The sequence below is a fragment of the Globicephala melas genome, chromosome 10 (genome assembly GCF_963455315.2).
Source record: "Globicephala melas chromosome 10, mGloMel1.2, whole genome shotgun sequence".
In the NCBI taxonomy this organism is placed as follows: domain Eukaryota; kingdom Metazoa; phylum Chordata; class Mammalia; order Artiodactyla; family Delphinidae; genus Globicephala; species Globicephala melas.
Window position 1 is genome coordinate 53,372,110 of NC_083323.1, and position 19,344 is coordinate 53,391,453.

General features: G+C 35.3%; 1 protein-coding gene across 5 annotated transcripts in view; it reads right to left on the minus strand.

The window, feature by feature from the left end:
• Positions 1 to 19,344, minus strand: part of USP15 (ubiquitin specific peptidase 15) — a 127,596-nt gene that overhangs the window by 95,309 nt on the left and 12,943 nt on the right. For 4 of the 5 annotated variants that reach the window (XM_030866423.2, XM_030866422.2, XM_030866426.2 and 1 more), the window contains exons 2-3: positions 12,774 to 12,901; positions 3,180 to 3,310 (exon numbers count right to left, since the gene is read on the minus strand). In XM_030866423.2, the coding sequence (XP_030722283.1) occupies positions 3,180 to 3,310; positions 12,774 to 12,901 (259 nt within the window). Of the gene's footprint in view, positions 1 to 1,583; positions 1,699 to 3,179; positions 3,311 to 12,773; positions 12,902 to 19,344 lie in introns of those variants that run through there. The other variant, XM_060305779.2, reaches the window with a different exon arrangement.

The window sequence follows — 19,344 nt, forward strand, 5'->3', positions numbered from 1 at the left end:
ATGTTGTCCCAGAGGTCTCTGAGACTGTCCTCAGTTCTTTTCATTCTTTTTTCTTTATTCTGCTCTGCAGTAGTTATTTCCACTATTTTATCTTCCAGGTCACTTATCCGTTCTTCTGCCTCAGTTATTCTGCTATTGATCCCTTCTAGAGTATTTTTAATTTCATTTACTGTGTTGTTCTTCGTTGCTTGTTTCATCTTTAGTTCTTCTAGGTCCTTGTTAAACATTTCTTGCATTTTGTCTATTGTATTTCCAAGATTTTGGATCATCTTTATTATCATTATTCTGAATTCTTTTTCAGGTAGACTGTCTATTTCTTTGTTAGGTCTGGTGTGTTTTTATCTTGCTCCTTCATCTGCTGTGTGATTTCCTGTCTTCTCACTTTGCTTCTCTTACTGTGTTTGGGGTCTCCTTTTAGCAGGCTGCAGGTTCGTAGTTCCCGTTGTTTTTGGTGTCTGTCCCCAGTGGCTAAAGTTGGTTCAGTGGGTTGTGTTGGCTTCCTGGTGGAGGGGACTAGTGCCTGTGTTCTGGTGGATAAGACTGGATCTTGTCTTTCTGGTGGGCAGGTCCACATCTGGTGGTGTGTTTTGGGGTGTCTGTGGCCTTATTATGATTTTAGGCAGCCTCTCTGCTAATGGGTGGGGTTGTGTTCCTGCCTTGCTAATTGTTTGCTATAGGGTATCCAGCACTGTAGCTTGCTGGTCGTTGAGTGAAGCTGGGTGTTGGTGTTGAGATGGAGATCTCTGGGAAATTTTCGCCGTTTGATATTACGTGGAGCTGGGAGGTCTCTTGTGGACCAGTGTCCTGAAGTTGGCTCTCCCACCTCAGAGGCACAGCACTGACTCCTGGCTGCAGCACCAAGAGCCTTTCATCCACACGGGTCAGAATAAAAGGGAGAAAAAGTAGAAAGTAAGAAAGAAAGAAAGAGGATAAAATAAAATAAAGTAAAGTAAGGTAAAATAATATAAAGTTATTAAAATAAAAAATTATTAAGAAAAAATGTTTTTAAAAAGTAAAAAAAACAAAACACGGATGGATAGAACCCTAGGACAAATGGTGAAAGCAAAGCTATACAGACAAAATCTCACACAGAAGCATACACATACACACTCACAAAAAGAGGAAAAGAGGAAAAAAATCATAAATCTTGCTCTCAACATCCACCTCCTCAATTTGGGATGATTCGTTGTCTGTTCATGTATTCCACAGATGCAGCGTACACCAAGTTGATTGTGGATATTTAACCCTCTGCTCCTGAGGCTGCTGGGAGAGATTTCCCTTTCTCTTCTTTGCTCGCACAGCTCCCAGGGCTCAGCTTTGGATTTGGCCCTGCCTCTGCGTGTAAGTCACCTGAGGGCGTCTGATCTTCGCTCATAAAGGACGGGGTTAAAGGAGCCGCTGATTCGGGGGCTCCGGCTCACTCAGGCTGGGGGGAGGGAGGGGTATGGAGTGTGGGGTGAGCCTGTGGCGGCAGAGGACAGTGTGACGTTGCATCAGCCTGAGGCGCGCTGTGTGTTCTCCCAGGGAAGTTGTGGCAGTGGCGGGCTGCACAGGCTCCCCGGAAGGGAGGTGGGGATAGTGACCTGTGCTCACACATAGGCTTCTTGGTGGCGGCAGCAGCAGCCTTAGCGTCTCATGCCCGTCTCTGGGGTCCGCGCTGTTAGCCGCGGCTTGCGCCCGTCTCTGGAGCTCCTTTAAGCAGCGCTCTTAATCCCCTCTCCTCGCGCACCAGGAAACAAAGAGGGAAGAAACCACACTAAAGTTTGCAAATTATTTTACAAGTTGAGTCAATTCTAACTATCTTATTAAAAATAAATATATAGTCTCCTAACAGACTTCTTAAACTTTTTTTTTCTCCCTGTATGAATTCTTCATGATTCTTTATCTTCTTTAACTTGCTTATCAGACACAGATTTCAAGAAATGCCAGTAAGCCCTCTTTCAAGAAGAAATGCAAATGGAGTCCACAGTTGACCTGTTTACTGTACTATATGATATGCTACACTTATTAAGAAAAAAAAAAGTATGTCATTCAGGTTGAATTAATACAGTTTGACACATTTGAAGATACTCCAGACATATTACAGATTTTCCTTTATCCCAGGAATGAAGGTCTTCTTCTACATAGTTTTACAGCTGAGTAGTTTATCCTTCAAATCGTCAAAACACTCAATTCTCCAGCAATTATAGATAGAAATGATAGGCCATTACATATATATATAAATATATATAATTTATGGCTAGCATTCTTAGAAGACATGAATCTTAACTTTGAAATGGCTATAAGGAAAGACTGAGTGAAGTTAAGGAACAGAATTAAACTACACTAAACTAAATCAAAGGCACATTCACATTCTATTTAGAAAACGAAATTCAATTCTATACCTAAACCATAGATACACAAATATAAACTGTTAATATATTAACTTTGTAGGATCAGTTGCAAATAAATCCAAATATGGTTTGGACTATCAGAGGTTTATACCCTTGTGTTACATAATTCGGGTTTTTAATCGTTTTTATGTAGAAATAAAAAATCAGATAAATAATTCTGCTCCACCCAAATACACTATCAAATACTTGTGTAAGGCTGACAGATCTACTTTAAGCAGTTGGTATTATTCTACTATGGTGATACTGATACTTTCATAAATGAATTTTTAGTTAATCAAAAAATTTAAAAAGTGGGTCATTTTTAATTTTTCTAGACTGTAAGTGTAAAACTTAAAATAGGGATAAGAAAAATATCTGCATTTTCAAGTTTTAAGAAAATTGTATGCTGTAAAATATTTCTTCTACTTTTAGTTTCTTCATTATTTAAAAAAATTTTTTCTTTTTAATCAGAAAAAAAAGTCAGAGTCAGGCTACTTAAGTACGTAAACTCATGTGGCTTTCTGAAAGACCCTGCACCTCTCTACCTCTGTCCTCATTTCCTCATCTATAAAATGGGGATAATACTTACCTCAGAATTTTTTATGAGGATTAAACTAGTTAATAATGTATATGATGTGCTTATAACAGTGGCTAGCATATAGTAAACCCTCTATGTGTGTTAGTGTACAGTAACATTCTGATGGTCTTTTTCTCCAAGATAATTGAGGAGGCTTCATTAGTCACTGAAATTAACAAGAAAATGTGAACTAAGAAAAATATTTCTATTCAGTTATTCTTAATATGTACCTTCCGTGCTATTGGTTCCTGACCTTCCATCAATGTGTACCAGCTGACAAGTTTATTCCAGCCCTCAGTTGGCAACAGTATGTAATCCAATTCATCAATAAGATGCTCCTTAAGTGACTGGGCATCACCATCTACAAAAGGAAAAATAAACTCAATACATAAAAAGAAACAATACTACATAACTCTAAATACTTTGGTTGTACACATTAAAAATTACTTAAATTCATGGAGACTAACTCAGGTATTTAAATAATGAGTTTTGAAGAAAGCTCTGAAGAGGTTCACATCTAAGTCTACATATTTGAAAATAAACTGTTGCTTTACAAAGTTTCAATGTGTACCAGGCAACCAACAGTGTTAAAAAAAATAATTTTTCTTTTATTGGGCTCTTAAAAAAAATACTAAAGTGTAACTGTTAGCCAAAGGATCTGAATGAAGACTGTTTCCCAAATATTTTAAGTATCAGAGATTCCTCACATGGTAATAGTGATCGTTCTAGCATTAGCTGATGAAGAAAATTCAGAAGCAAATCAATAACCTTTAACAATAATGCCAAAGCACATGGGCTGGGAACCATGACGGAAATTACAAAAGGGCATCTCATTACTCCAGAGGGCCCATGATCTAGATTCCTCCACAGATCTAAAGTAGAGGTAGTTGTTCAGATATGGTTCTAATTCTATGATCCATTTTCAAAATTCCAGTTGAACTAGAAATGTAGTATAGGACAGGCCAGAGATAGATATCTATTTTAGATCAAAAAAATATTCAAGGAAATTGAGTAACTTGCCCCAAATCATTCAGAAAATTGCAGGTACTATGAAAGGTATTATTATGGAAAACCCTTTTATCTCAGTTGATTTTCAGAACAATATTATGAAGTAGATAGCTACATTTTACTTAGTAAATAGATTCAGATATTGATTAACTTGCCCAAGTTCACATATAGAAAACTGTAGAGACTGGACTCAAACATGTATCTGTTTATGCTAATATCCATTTTCTTTCCACTATAACAGACTACTTTGAAGTAAATTTAGGAAAAGAAAAAAAGTTTAAAAATTAAGATTTCTATGCTATTCTCCACAATAATTCAAGATTTTGAGTAAATGATTTTATTATGTAACAGAATCCAAATAGTAATTTATATCTAGTGGATAAAATAAAATGATCAATTTTTGGATCATTTTTTTAGGAGGAGAACACCCCTAAACACAGAACCCCTAATTTTTGTTACTTCTGTGCTTATTGATATAAAATTGATATACAACAAACTGTTGCAGATTTAAGGTGTAAAATTTGATAAGTTCTGACATATCACTACAAGTGTGTAACCATCATCACCAAAACGATGAAGAGATCTATCAGTATCCCCCCCCACACCAAAGGTTTCCCTGTAGCGCTTTTTTGTAATCTCTTCTTGTCCATCCAGGTCTACTGTCCTGTCCCCTGAAAACCAATTATCTGTACTTTGCAAGTGTAGACTAATTTGCATTTTCTACAATACTATATAAAAAATAGTATGTACTGCTTTGTTTGGCTTCATTTATGCTGCATCATTATCTTGAAATCCGTCCATGTTTTTATGTATCAATAGTTCATTCCTTTTTATTGCTGAGTAGGATTTCATTATATGGGTATTCTATAATTTGTTTATCCATTCAGCTGTTGATGGGCATTTTGGATTGTTTCTAATTTTCTCTACTACAAATAACAGTGATGTGATCACTCATGTACAAGTTTTCATATGTAGAATGGTTGGTTCCTATGGTAAATGTATGTTTAGCTTTTTAAGAAATTACAAGACTACTTCATTCCCAAAAACAGTGTATGAAAGTTCTACTTGCTCCACATCCTTGTCAATACTTGGTATGGGCTCATCTTTTAAATTTTAATCATTTTAACACATGTATAGTAGGACCTCATTGTGGTTTTAATCTTCATTTTTCTAATGACAATTGATGTTGAGTATATTTACACGTGCTTTTTTTCCTTTAAATTTTTATTTATTTTTGGCTGTGCGTGGGCTTTCTCTAGTTGTGGCGAGCCGGGGCTACTCTTCATTGTGGTGTGTGGGCTTCTCATTGCGGTGGCTTCTCTTGTTGTGGAGCACGGGCTCTAGGTGTGCAGGCTTCAGTAGTTGTGGCACACAGGCTCAGCAGTTGCAGCTTGCGGGCTCTAGAGTGCAAGCTCAGTAGTTGTGGCACACGGGTTTAGTTGCTCCATGGCATGTGGGATCTTCCTGAACCAGGAATCGAACCTGTGTCACCTGCATTGGCAGGCAGATTCTTATCCACTGCGCCACCAGGGAAGTCCCACATGTGCTTTTTGAAAACACTATCTTCTTTGGTGAGGCATCTGTTCAAACCTTTTGTCTACTTTTTCCACTGGGCTTTATGGAATTGCTTATTCTGCATATAAATATTTTATCAGTTAGGTGATTTGCAAATATTTTCTCCCACATTGTGCTTTATTGTTTCATTCTCTGAACAGTGTCATTTGAAGCGTTTGTTAATGATGAAATACAAGCCAACAATTTTTTTCTTTTATCAACTGTGCTTTTTAAATTCATATTTAAGAAAACTTTGCCTAACACAGTGTCACAAAATTTTTCTCCTATTTTTTTTATAGTTTTGGTTTTTACATATAGCTCTACGGTCTGTTTTGAGTTTATTTTGTATATGGTGCCAGGTATAGATCAAAGTTCACCTGTTTCTGGCAAATAGATAATGCTCAAGCAGCATTTGTTTAAAAGACTATCTTCTCTCCACTGAATTCTCCTTACAACTTTCTGTAAAATCAATTGGCCATATATATGTGTGGATCTACTTCTGGATTCTCTAATCTGTTCAACTGATTCTTACCTCACACCATATACAAATATTAACTTAAAATTGATCAAAGACATAAATATAACAGCCAAAACTATAAAACTCTTAGAAAAAAACATAAGTTTTTTCTGATCTTGGATTAGGTGATGCTTTCTGACACCCAAATCACAAGCAACCAAATGAAAAAAACAGATAAATTGGACTTCATCAAAATTAATTTGCACTTTAGAGGCACCATCAAGAAAGTAAAAGACAATCCACAGGTTAAGAGACAATTTTTGGAAATCATATGTCTGATAAGGGACTAGTATTCAGAATACATAAACAACTCTTAGAACATAATAAGTAGACAAATAACCCAATTAAAAAATGGGCACAGGATCTGAATAGACATTTCTCCAAAAAAGATATAAGCAGCACAGACAAGATACTTAACATCATTAATCACTAGGGAAATACAAATCAAAATAACAATAGATACCACTTCATACGCATTATGGCTACAATAAACGAACAATGACAAGCGTTGGCATGATGTGGAGAAACTGGTACCCTACTTCTTGCTGGTGGGAATGTAAAATGGTGCAACTATTTTGGAAAAGTCTAGCAATTCTTCAAATAGTTAAACACAGAGTTACTATATGACCTAGTAATCCCATGCTTAGGTATAGATCCATGAGAAATTAAAATATAAATCTACACAAATATTTGTATGTGAATGCTCAGAGCAACATAATTCATAATAGCCAGAAAGTGAAAACAATCCAAATGTCCATCAATTGATGAATGGATAAATTAAATGTGGCTTATCTCCATACAATGGAAAATTACTCATCCATAAAAAGAAATGAAGTACTGATTCATGCTACATGAAGACACTTTAAAACTTTGTGCTAAGGGAAAGAGGTCAAACGGTAAGGCCACATATTGTATGATTCCATTTAGATGAAATGTCCCTAAAAGGCGAATCCATAGAGACAGAAGTATACTAGTGATTGCCTATGGGTGGGTCTTGAGTGGGGATGGAGAGTGTCTGCTCATGGATACGAAGTTTCTTTCTGGGGTTACGAAAATTTTGTGGAATTAGACGGTGGTGATGGTTGTAAAACTTTGTGAATATACTAAAAAACAGTGAATCACAGAATTTAAAAGGATGAATTCTATGGTATGTAAATTCTGTCTCATTTTTAAATGAGAGAAAAAAACCTACTAGGAATGTGATTTGGAATTGTGTTGAATCTGTAGATTGAGTGGGGGAATTTAACAATATTGAGTTTTCTGATCCACTAACATAATTTCTGTCTTTATTTAGGTTTTATTTATCTCAGCAATGTCTTATAGTTTTTAGTTTACATGTCTTGCACATGTTATCAGATTTATCTGTATTTTATATTTTTGGTGCCACTATAAAATGTACTTTTAAAATTTCAATTCATGTTAGTTCATTTTTAGTGTACAAAAATACAATTGGTTTTTGAATAATGATCTTGTATTCTAAAGGCTAATCTCATTTATTAGTTCTAGAAGTTTTCTTTTTATAGATTCCATTAAATTTTCTACATAGACATAGGTGTATGTGAATAAAGGAAGATTTATTGCTTCTTCTGATACAAGCTGTATGCCTTTTAACTCTTCTTCTTGCCTTATTACACTGCCTAGGCCCTCCAGTACAATCTTGGCTTGAAGAGCTGAGAGTAGACATCCTTGCTTTTTCCTGATTTTAGAGGGAGAGGACTCAGTCTTTCACTGTTGAGTATGTCTTCTGTAGGTTTTCCACAGATGTCCATTATGAGGTTGAGGGAGTTTCCTTGTATTTTACTCTTTTGTTTTATATGATATATTATCTTTGTAATATTTATTTCTCTATTTATACTTAATGTTTATTTCTCTATATATCCTCTTTATTGTTGGACTTGATTTACTAAAATTTTGTTAATAATTGATTTATCTATGCTCATGAGGGATAATGGTCTAGAATTTTTTCTCTTGAAATGTCTCTGCCAGATTTTGGTATCAAGGTGATGACGGTTTCATAGCATGTATTGGGATGTATTCTCTCCCAATTTTCTAAAAGAGCTTTTGTTATTCAGGGCTATTCAGAGAATCCATTCTTTTGGAATGAGCTTTGGTAGTTTTCATCGCTCAAGAAATTTGTCTTTTTCATCTCATTTGTTGAATTTAATGGCATAAAGTTCATAATATTCTTTTATTCTCCTTTTGCTGTTTGTAGATTTCTGTATTGATGTTACCTCTCTTGTTCCTGATATTGGTAGTTGTATCTTTTCCCTTTTTCTGGTGATCAAACTAGGTATTTATAAATTTTATTATCTTCACAAAGAACCAGTTTTTGGTTTCATTGATTTTCTCTATTTTTCTATTTTCTCTTTAATTTCTGTTCAGAACTTATTAGTAGTTCCTTTCTTCTGCTTGATTTAGGTTTAATTTGTTCTTACTTTTAGTTTGAGTCAGAAACCAAGGTCAAAGATTTCAGACCTTTCTTTTCTTTATAGATGTTAAGGGCTATAAATTACCCCCCCACATACTATTTAGCTACCTTCCACAAATTTTGATATGTTTTGTTTTCACTTTCATTTAGGTAAAAATACTTGCTAATTTCCCCTTTGAGTTCTTTTTGACCCATGGCTTATGCAGAAGTATGTTAGTCTCCAAACATCTGAAGATGTTCCAACTGTCTGTTATTAACTTCTTATTTATTCCACTGTAGTAAGAAAACATATTTCATATGATTTAACTCCTTGTAACTTTATTTATTTATTTTAAATTTATTGATTTATTTTTGGCTGCGTTGGGTCTTCGTTGCTGCACGTGGGCTTTCTCTAGTTGCAGTGAGCTGGGGCTACTCTTCGTTGCAGTGCACGGGCTTCTCATTGCGGTGGCTTCTCCTGTTGTGGAGCATGGGCTCTAGGCGCGTGGGTTTCAGTAGTTGTGGCACACAGGCTTCAGTAGTTGTGGCTCACAGGCTCTAGACCACAGGCTCAGTAGTTGTGGTGCATGGGCTTAGTTGCTCCGTGGCATGTGGGATCTTCCTGGACCAGGGCTCAAACCCGTGTCCCCTGCATTGGCAGGCGGATTCCTAACCACTGCACCACCAGGGAAGCCCCCTTCTAACTTTATTGAGACAGGTTTTATGGCCCAGAATATAGTCTATCTAAATGCTTCATGTGTACACCTAAAAAGAATTTTCATTCTGCTGTTATTCAGTGGAATATTCTATAAATGTCAATTAGGACAGGTAGGTTGATTTGTTTCATTACTACTTTTCTGTCTACACATTTTCTATCACTTATGGAGAGAAGAATATTGAAATATCCATTATATAATTGTGGATATTTTTCTATTTCTCCTTGCAGTTCTATCAGTTTTTGCTTCATATATTTTCAAGTTATGCCATTAGCTGGGTATATATTTAGGATTATTATGTTTTCTTAACAAATTGTCCTGGCCCATTTATGATCATGAAATGAACTTTTATCCCTGGTAATGTTCTCCATTCTAAAACTTAACGTCTAACATTAATATGGCCATTCCAGCTTTCTTTTGATTAGTGTTAGTATGTGTATTAGTTTTCTATTGCTACATAACAAATAACCATAGTAGTTTAAAACAACACCCATTTATTATCTCACAGTTTTATGGGTCAGAAGTTCAGATGGGCTCAACTGGGTTTTCTACTTAGGGCCTTACAAGGAAGAAATCAAGATGTCACCAGGCTGGTCTCCTATCTGAAGGCTCTGGGGAAGAATCTACTTCCAAGTCCATTCAGACTGTTGGCAGAATTCAGTTCCTCACGGCTACAGGTATGAAGTCCCTGTTTCCTTGCTAGCTGTGGGCCCAATGACTCTCTTTGTTCCTAGAGGATGCCTGTCTTCCTTCTCACGTAGTCCCCTTCATTTTCAAACCAGCAATGAGTCCTTATCATGCTTTGAATCCTCACTTCTACAGCTACCTGCCAGAGAAAACTCTGCTTTTAAAGGGCATGCACGATTAGATAAAGCTCACTGGGATAATCTCCCTTTTGTCATATAATATAAATAATCACAGGAATGATATCCTATTCTCAGGTTCCACTCACACTCAAAAAGGAGATGATTATGTAAGAGGAGGGTCACTGGAGGTCAGTCTTACAATTTTTCAATCTCTTAATCTATTTGTATCTTTATATTTAAGGTGGGTTTCTAGTAGTATACAGTTGGGTCTTTTTTTTTTAATGCAATCTTACAGTCTCTACTTCAAATTGGGATATTTACATTAAGTACGACTGTTCATAGAGCTGGGTTTAAATCTACCATCTTACTATTCGTTTTGTATGTTTCATCTGTTCTTCGTTCTTTTCCGCTTAAAAAATATTTTTTTAAACATTGCTATTTCTCCTTAGTATGCATTGTATTTTTCTGTTTCTTTGCATTCCAGGTAATATTTGGTTGTATCCAAGAAATTACAAATTTTATCTTGTTGGATGCTGGATATTTTTTGTATTCCTACAAATACTCTTGTGTTCTGTTCTGAGATGCAGTTAAGTTACTTGGAAATAGTTTGATACTTTCAACTTAGAAGGATAAATTTTGCCCTTCTATAGAGGCAAACCCATTCTCTGTAGTCTACCCCGTGATTTATAAGGTTCTCCACTCTGGCTACTGTGAACACATTATTCCTGGACCTTTATGAGTGAAACGGAGGATACTCATCAGTTAGATCCATTAAACTATAACTGTAACCTGCCTTTACTGATCAAGCACACTTTAATTGTTTTTATAAAAACTTGCATGTCCTCCAAGCTTCGCATAACCTAAACAATAAGATAGTTGCCTGAGTTGTTTTTCAGGAACTTGAAATCAGCTGTGTTCAGTTCTAGGTGGAGCTAAGACTGGTTAAGACCACCGACTGTCCAACTGGGCTTGTGTGAGTGTCCACTTGGGGACCTTTTGACATGAAAGGGGCAAAAACTCCACCCTCAGCACTTGCTAATGCCTCCATTTTCTGAACATGCATCCCACAGAGAAGCAAGTAGCTTAGTTGCACCTGCACAGAACGACTATTACCTCACTCTTTCCTTATCACCAATTACCTTTTCCCACGCTCCCCACACCTCAGACCACCCTGCTTCTTTGTTCCCATAAATACCCTGAGCCTCTTGCCATCAGGAAGGCAGATTTGAGATTTGTTCTCCCGACTCCTCACTTGGTTGCCTTATGAATAAACCCTTTCTCTGCTGCAAACCTTGGTATCTCAGAATTTGGCTTGCTGTGCATCTGGCAAATGAACCTGATTTGGTAACATGAACCTAAACGATTGTTCCTTCTAATGCTTTTTTGTGTGTGTGTGTGTGTGTTATGTGGGCCTCTCACTGTTGTGGCCTCTCCCGTTGCGGAGCACAGGCTCTGGAGGAGCAGGCTCAACGGCCATGGCTCACGGGCCTAGCCGCTCCGTGGCATGTGGGATCTTCCCGGACCGGGGCACGAACCCGTGTCCCCTGCATCAGCAGGCAGACTCTCAACCACTGCACCACCAGGGAAGCCCCCTTCTAATTCTTTTGGATGGTTCTTTCCTTGGCCTTGGGTAGCTTCCTCACATACATGCACTGGTCAACAGTCAGCTCTAGACTTATAAGAGAGCTTCTATAGATCTCTAGGTCTCTCTCTCTCCTTGTGTGCTGCTCATTCCTCTCTGGTACTCTGCCCTGAGAACTCTGGCTGCCTTGGTCTCCGTGGACTCCAAACTCTTTCCTCAACTAAGGGAGGTTGCCAGGCTTTGCGTGAGTTTCTCCTTCTGTGCCGTGTCTTGGAAACTCAGTGCAGTAAGCTGAGGAAATCATAGGGTTCACTTCATTTGTTTCATACTTCTCAGGGATCACTGTTCTTTGTTGCCTGATGTCCAATGTTTTGAGAACCACTGTTTCATGTTTTTTGTCAGGGTTTTAGTTCATTCAAGTGGAAGGATAAGTCTAGTCCCTGTTATTCCATCCTGGCCAGAAATGGAAGTTCTGGTACTTATGTTTTATTTTCTTTAAATGTTATGCGAGTTTTAGAAGAGCTGGCAAGTAGTAAAGGTTGTAGAAGATTAATGAAAAAATCCAAGAATGTAACCATATACCACTGATCCCCAACTTAAAGAGAAAAGTCATGTGCCCATTAGCAAAATAATACACAATACAGCATTTCCCCCAAACAATAAGATAGTGCTTTCTAATTTACATTCTAGGTTTAAACGATAATAAACCCTTACTAATCAGAAATGACAAACAGGATTTGTCATGATACAGAATATAACTAATTATAACAAAATAATCTGAATTCATTAGGTCAAATCTATAATATAGTCGGCCCTCTGTATCCATGGGTCCTGTATCTGCAGATTCAACCAACCCTGGACAGAAAATATTTGAGGGAAAAAAAAATTTCAGAAAGTTCCAAAAAGAAAAACTTGAATTTTCCGTGTACCAGCAACTATTTGCATAGCATTTATATTTTATTAGGTATTATAGATAACCTACAAATAATTTAAAGTATATGGGAGGATACACAGATCATATGCAAATATTATGCCATTTTATATAAGGGGCTTGACCATCCATAGATTTTGGTATCTGAAAGGGGTCTTGGAATCAATCCCCGCATGGACACTGGGGGATGACTACACAAAGAAATTTCTAATTTACCAATTTATTTACATTAACATTTTCCATATTATTATAACATACTGAAACGAACACATTTACAACCTGACTGAAAGAAGGAAATAATACCTTTAAGAAGCCCAGAGTTATCAATGGGTCCAGGATATACATTTTGATCTCCCATCTGGTATTTGTCCCAACTGTCAAAGCCAACATATTTTTTCCACTGTTTGAACCAGCGACTATCGACTAGGTACCTAAAAAAGAAGAGAAATCGGTAAAGGAAAATACCAGGAACTATAGGAATAGCAGAAAATCTGCCTACTTTTTATATTTTATTTTATATCAAAGTACATGTCTACTTCCAAGGATTACTGAGAATAACTATAATGTCACAATAGTAGAAGAAAAATATTTCGCTTGTGTAAAGTATTATTTCTATTGTTCTGTAAAGTATCTACTAAAGACAACTATTAACACATACAGGGCTTCCCTGGTGGCGCAGTGGTTGGGGGTCCGCCTGCCGATGCAGGGGGCGTGGGTTCGTGTCCCGGTCTGAGAGGATCCCACGTGCCGCGGAGCGGCTGGGACCGTGGGCCATGGCCACTGGGCCTGCGCGTCCAGAGCCTGTGCTCCACGGTGGGAGAGTCCGCGGCAGTGAGAGGCCCACGTACCGCAAAAAAAACAAAAAACATATACATTAAAAAAAATCCTTAACAGCATTTAAAAAAAATGAAATAGCTATTCAACAGAATATTTACCAACTGAACAAAAATTCAAATGGTAATTATAAGAATCAGTCAAAATAAAATTTTAAATGCAACATGGTAAAATATAAATATGGAAAATGGTTCTTTTGTAAAAAACTTACAGTATGTTAATTTTATATATTTAACTGTATCTTTTATGGGGTAAGGAAAGCAATTATTAAAGGTTTCCAAGATTGATTTTAGTAATTATAATCAAAGCTTAAAAGAAACTTTAAAAATAATTAGCTTCTTTACCAACAAAAGTTAATAACAACAATACTGTCTCCAATTGTTTCTCATACATTAGTAAAATCTGCTGGGGCAAGAAGGACTGGTTTTTAATTGATTTCAAAAGTGTGATACCAAGCACTATAATAAGCATTACTGAAACTATATTCATCTTACTTTCAAATACCTAAATTAGTTTCTCATCAGATGACCAGTGACAGAAAAAATAAAATAACGGTTCTTTAGCAAAGAAAGCATAAAAAATTATAAATCTGAAAAACTTTACGAATTGATTTATATTATACCTACTATGCTTTGCCACTGGTTCATAATTATTTTAAATTTTTTTCCAGAAATACCTTCCCCACACTTAACCAGGTTCAATCACAAACAAAAGCAAAAGTAGAGATTAACAAGATGTTTAAAGCCCACATGTATAACCAAGTTTTTTAGAAGAACATCATTCTAATATTTCTGTGCTTATAGCACTATACATATAGCACTATAGGAGTGAAACACTACAGTTATGTTTGAAGCAAAGGCACCAACATAGCAAAACCCCACAATTCTTAAATAATATTCATCAGCAGTTTAATTCCCTAAAAGTGGGTAAGGCAGAATTATCTATACATGAGTATTCCAAACCCACTATCAGGGTTACACAATGGAAAGCCCCCAAATTGTAGATTTTGATATTTATGAGAAAATAAGAGTTGAAAAACTAAGTTTTAAGAAAACCCTGTTTCTAAGATAAATAAAATAGATTAGACTAGCAATGAATTTATATGTTAAATTGATAATAAAGAAAATTATACTTAATTGTATATCACCCACTAAAATTTTTTTAGACTCTTTCTCCCTTTCAATTTAAACAAGATATTCAGACATTTCATTTGCTTTCTTTGCAAATAAATGTCATACTAAGCGATCTTTCCCCTACTCCATTCATCTATTTTTCTATCATTGTGCCAATTTAATTGCCTTAATTACTTTTATATTGATATTATTTAGGGCACGTCCCCCCAGCTTCTTCTTGTTGCAAACTGTCTTAACTATCTTTGGCCATTTGCTATTCCCTATGAATTTTAGAATCAGTTAATCAAGTTCCACAAAAATCCCTATTAAGATTTTGATTAGAATTGTGCTGAACTTATAGATTAACAATAATACTATAATTTAAAATATCATTTATAAAACTTACATTAAAAACTATTTGTGGAATACTGTCAAAGTTCTATTTATATTTACTTAAAAGATATTTCTAAAAGATGACGTTTTACTTCCCAAAGTATTTAATAAATTCTTTAGTTTTAGCGCAGGGTTGCATTGGGCAGAATTCATCTGCTGCCATAACATTTCTAGTTCAACTTTCTTTTTTAGATCTTGAACTGAGTGCTTTCTGTATAATGAAACCATTATGAGAGGAAACTCTCCCAATTGATGAAAATTCAGCTGTTTTTAACACTACCTTCAATTGAAAATGGTCACCATATTTCTATTACAGGCACCTATAACTTACTTGTAGAATGTTGTCATGAAACATGAGGGAAGTAGAAAAAACAGGAGCGTCTATTACTGCAATAATGTGTAGTTATAGATGCACCCTTGAAATTAGATGAACTGGACAAATAAATGAAAAAAATTATTTCAAGACATTTACACAGATTTGTTGTACTGTAAAAACTCTAATTGTAATCTATTAAGAATCTGCCCAAAACACAAGATTCCTTAATTTTAACTCATAAAAGACTCGAACAAAATCAATAATAGCTCACTAAGTGAACAAGGACTTGAATTTATTTTACATTCTCAACAGCACTCTTAATCCTTGATATGCTATTAGGGTCCAGATGCACCCAACTTTAGCTTCTGAGTTTCTCTTTTGAATAGTTATAACTATTTGTAAAGATTAATACTTCGTGGCTTTTATTCTTGAAATATCAATCTTTACAAATAGTTATAACTGATTTTAACATGAAGTCTAAAATGCTTAACATTGCCTAATAGGTCTTGCATGATCTGATCTGCTCCTACTTACCTCTCCAGTCTTAACTGGTACCATTTTTCTTTGTGCTGAGATCTAGTTCCTGGACACACTTTCTTCTGCCTCATGGCTCCTTCTGCCTCAAATATTCTCCTACTGCTCTCAACACCTAGTTAACTCTTATCATCTTTCAGATAGTTTAACCATCACTTTCTCAGGGAATCCTTCCAAAAGCTTCTCCCCATTTCCTCTTAGTTTGGAAAAGGAAAAACAAGATGGCAATCTCAGTCTACTAGATCTCAAGACTCTTTATTAACTAACAGGGATTACTTTTAATAATAACAAAATAACTAACATTTGAGCTTTACTCTTGGGCCAGGCACATACTTCTAAGCACTTTAATATATTGGCTCATTTACTCCTTTAACTACCCAATGAGGTAGGCACTATTATAATTTCATAGGCACACAGAAATTAACTTGCCCAAGGTTACAAAGTTAGTGCCAGACCTGTGATTAAGCAAATGTGTTATTAGCATAGGGAGAAGTGGAAAGACCAATGAAAATAGCACAAAGAAACAAGAACCAGGCTCAAATATATGTGGAACTATGCTGCATGCTAAAATCATTACAAACCAGTGTAGAAAGATCTGGCTATATATACGGGAAAAATTAATTAAGATCTCTATACCTCACATATGTAGTCAGTTCTATTCAAAAAAGCTTCTTACGAAAGCCTGAATGTGTTCAACATGATTGATATACAAGGGAACAGTAACACAAATTCAGTGCCTGCTTAAGCACTACTTCACCCATAAGCAGTGCGAGGACTAGGGTGAGGCAAGTGAGATGCCTAGGGACCCTAACAGGGAGTGTTTCCTTAAATTTTATACCCTAGGTGCCTTGCTTGTCTCACCCTCGTCCTAACTGAAACAAACACTAGATATATGTGGAAAATTTCCCAGCTACACTGAGCGGCACAGGTATGCACAAAACATACATTTTAAACATCTACCTACATTCACCATGTGCGTTATGAACCACACTCTCCACATCTGGTGTTACAACTCCTTGGCAGATTTCGGATAACCCTCCTACCATTTCACAATCCCACTTCAAGCAAGTCTCATCTTTTTCAAAATAAAAATACCATATTTACTGCAGTATTAATGTATTTATTAACCATTTAAAATGTGTAAAACCATGCTACCATTTTATTATCTTTTTTTAAAAAAAAATGGGTCCATGAAAAATTTTTTAAAGCTCTGTGCCCCACCCCTATTTTTCCCGTGTGCCCTGTGGTTTTTATTGCATGATTTTGCATATAGCACAGTGATTCTTAGGTACACATGCTGCATTACAGCAGAAACTTACAAAAATACATTGTAGTTGGATTAAAAACATAAATGTGAAAGCAAAAATATAATTTTTTAAAAGATACAGAAGAAAATCCTTATTACTTCAGAATATAGGAAGAGTTAAGACAAAAAACAAAAAATCTTAAAGGTAAAAGCTGATAAAATTGCGAGGTTAAAATGAAAAGTTTCTGTTCAACAAAGGCACCAAGTAAAGAAAGATACAGATTGGGAGAGATACTTATACTGCCTATAACCAACAAAGGATTAGAACATGAAAAACTCCTTTAAATTAATTTTTTAAAAAGAGAATGCAAAAAAAGGGCAAATCACAGAACATCAGAATGGTCTCTACACATATGAGATGTTCAATCTCATTAGCAGTATGAAAAATACCAATTAACACCATACCACATCATTCTCATGAAATTGGTGAAAACACAAGCACATGCACATGTGTCAATAATATTAAGTGTGGAGAAGATGTGTAGTAACTGCAACTCATAAACTACCAACTGGGGTATAAACTAGAATCCTCATTTTGGAGAATTTGGCAATTCTCCAAAGAATCATGTATTGCCATTGCTAAGTTTTACCCTACAGAAACTCTTGCACATATTTACAAGAATACAACTGAAGAATACATAACGCAGCATAATTTGCAAATGGAAAATTGGAAAAAAAACCCAAAACCAATATTCATCATTCCTACCAAGAAATACTACCCAAAAACTAAAATGAAAAATACTACATGTACTAACATGGATAAATCTCAAAACTGCAATGTTGAATTAAAAACTACAAGCTGCAAAAGGCTACATGTAATATAACACAAACATATTAAGATAACATAGATATGCACACACAGTACAACTATATAAAAATTTTAAACATGCCACAAATAATATTATTCATAAATCCATGCATATATTAAAAATATAAGCAAAGAGAATAATAAAAATCAATTTCTGGATGGTGGCTCCCTCTGGCAAGGGAGGGAATGGGCTAGGATTAGGGAAATATGTACAGGGAGATTCAACTGTATCTGTAATGTTTTATTTTTTTAAACTAAGAAAGGTGTACACAGGTGTTTTGTTATATTTTTCTTTGTATTCTGAAATATTTACTATGACTAATATGTTTTCTATTTAATATAGAATAATAGTTTATATATATCTTCATATATATACACAAAATGAAATGGAGTCAAATGTACAGACTATGAATAATGCTGAAGTCAACAAAGCTGATAGATTCAGCAAATGAAAATTTCAAGCATAAAAATAGGATAAAAAATATGTACAGCAAAATGTATAAAATGCATAGCTTTAGTTTTATTTTTTAAAGAAATTTATAATTTTCTATTACCTCATATTTATCTTTTACATTTTATATTACCTCTTCCAAATCCAACAGATGAATTTGCATTAGATTTGAACAAAAAGCTTACATAAACTTTGAAGAATTTTCTTTAGAAAAACATGATTTATTTATTTCCAAATTGATCAAATTATGATTCTGATATATAGTAATGTATTCATTTTCAAGAAATATTTCCTTTTGGTAACTAACGCCTAGTAAGTAAGCCAGAAAAGTAAAAAATGACTGGCTGACATCTCATAAGAAAAGAAAAGCACAAAGTACAGAAAGTAGAGATTATTACCCTTGATATCTGGGAAGATAATATAAGCAAATCAATAAAAAAAATCCTAAAACTGACAGAAATACTGATTTTGAGCTGATCAAGCTTTAGTATCAAATATTACATTAAACTATAGACTTGCAACCATCTAAAATTCAAGTAAATACTAATGTGCAAACATCTTGATAGCCCAAAGTACAGAGTAGTTATTAATCGCTTTACGATAAACAGACTAAGTTTCTTACACAAAGGAGTCTATACCTTATAGATGAAACTAAAGGTGAAATATTTCTGAATAATATTGAGCCACCTGACTGTTCCCATATAAAAAGCTATGAAGCAAATGTACCAAAATATGCTCAAGATCATTTTACTTTTGACTGAGGCCTCTGGCTGTGGCTTAATCACTGTCATTCCCCTCTATTTCAGTGGATTACAAGGGATTTTATGACGATGCCTCACACTAGGTCACAACTGATGATTCTCAAACACTAGTACATCAATATGAAAATATTTTGATGTTATTATCTGAGTTCAAAAATTACTAAAGAAAATTTCATGGAGATTAAAGATCTATGGTCTTCAATCAATATCTCAAGTCCTTTAAAGATGACCCACAATCCTCCAGCATGTCTCCATTTAGCCTTCTCTATTTCCAATAATTTGCCAGTTTCATTAAGTCTCTAGCCCATTAGGCTGAATAGGCAGCCTTGCTGCTTACTTTTCAAGGAAGTAAAAGCCCC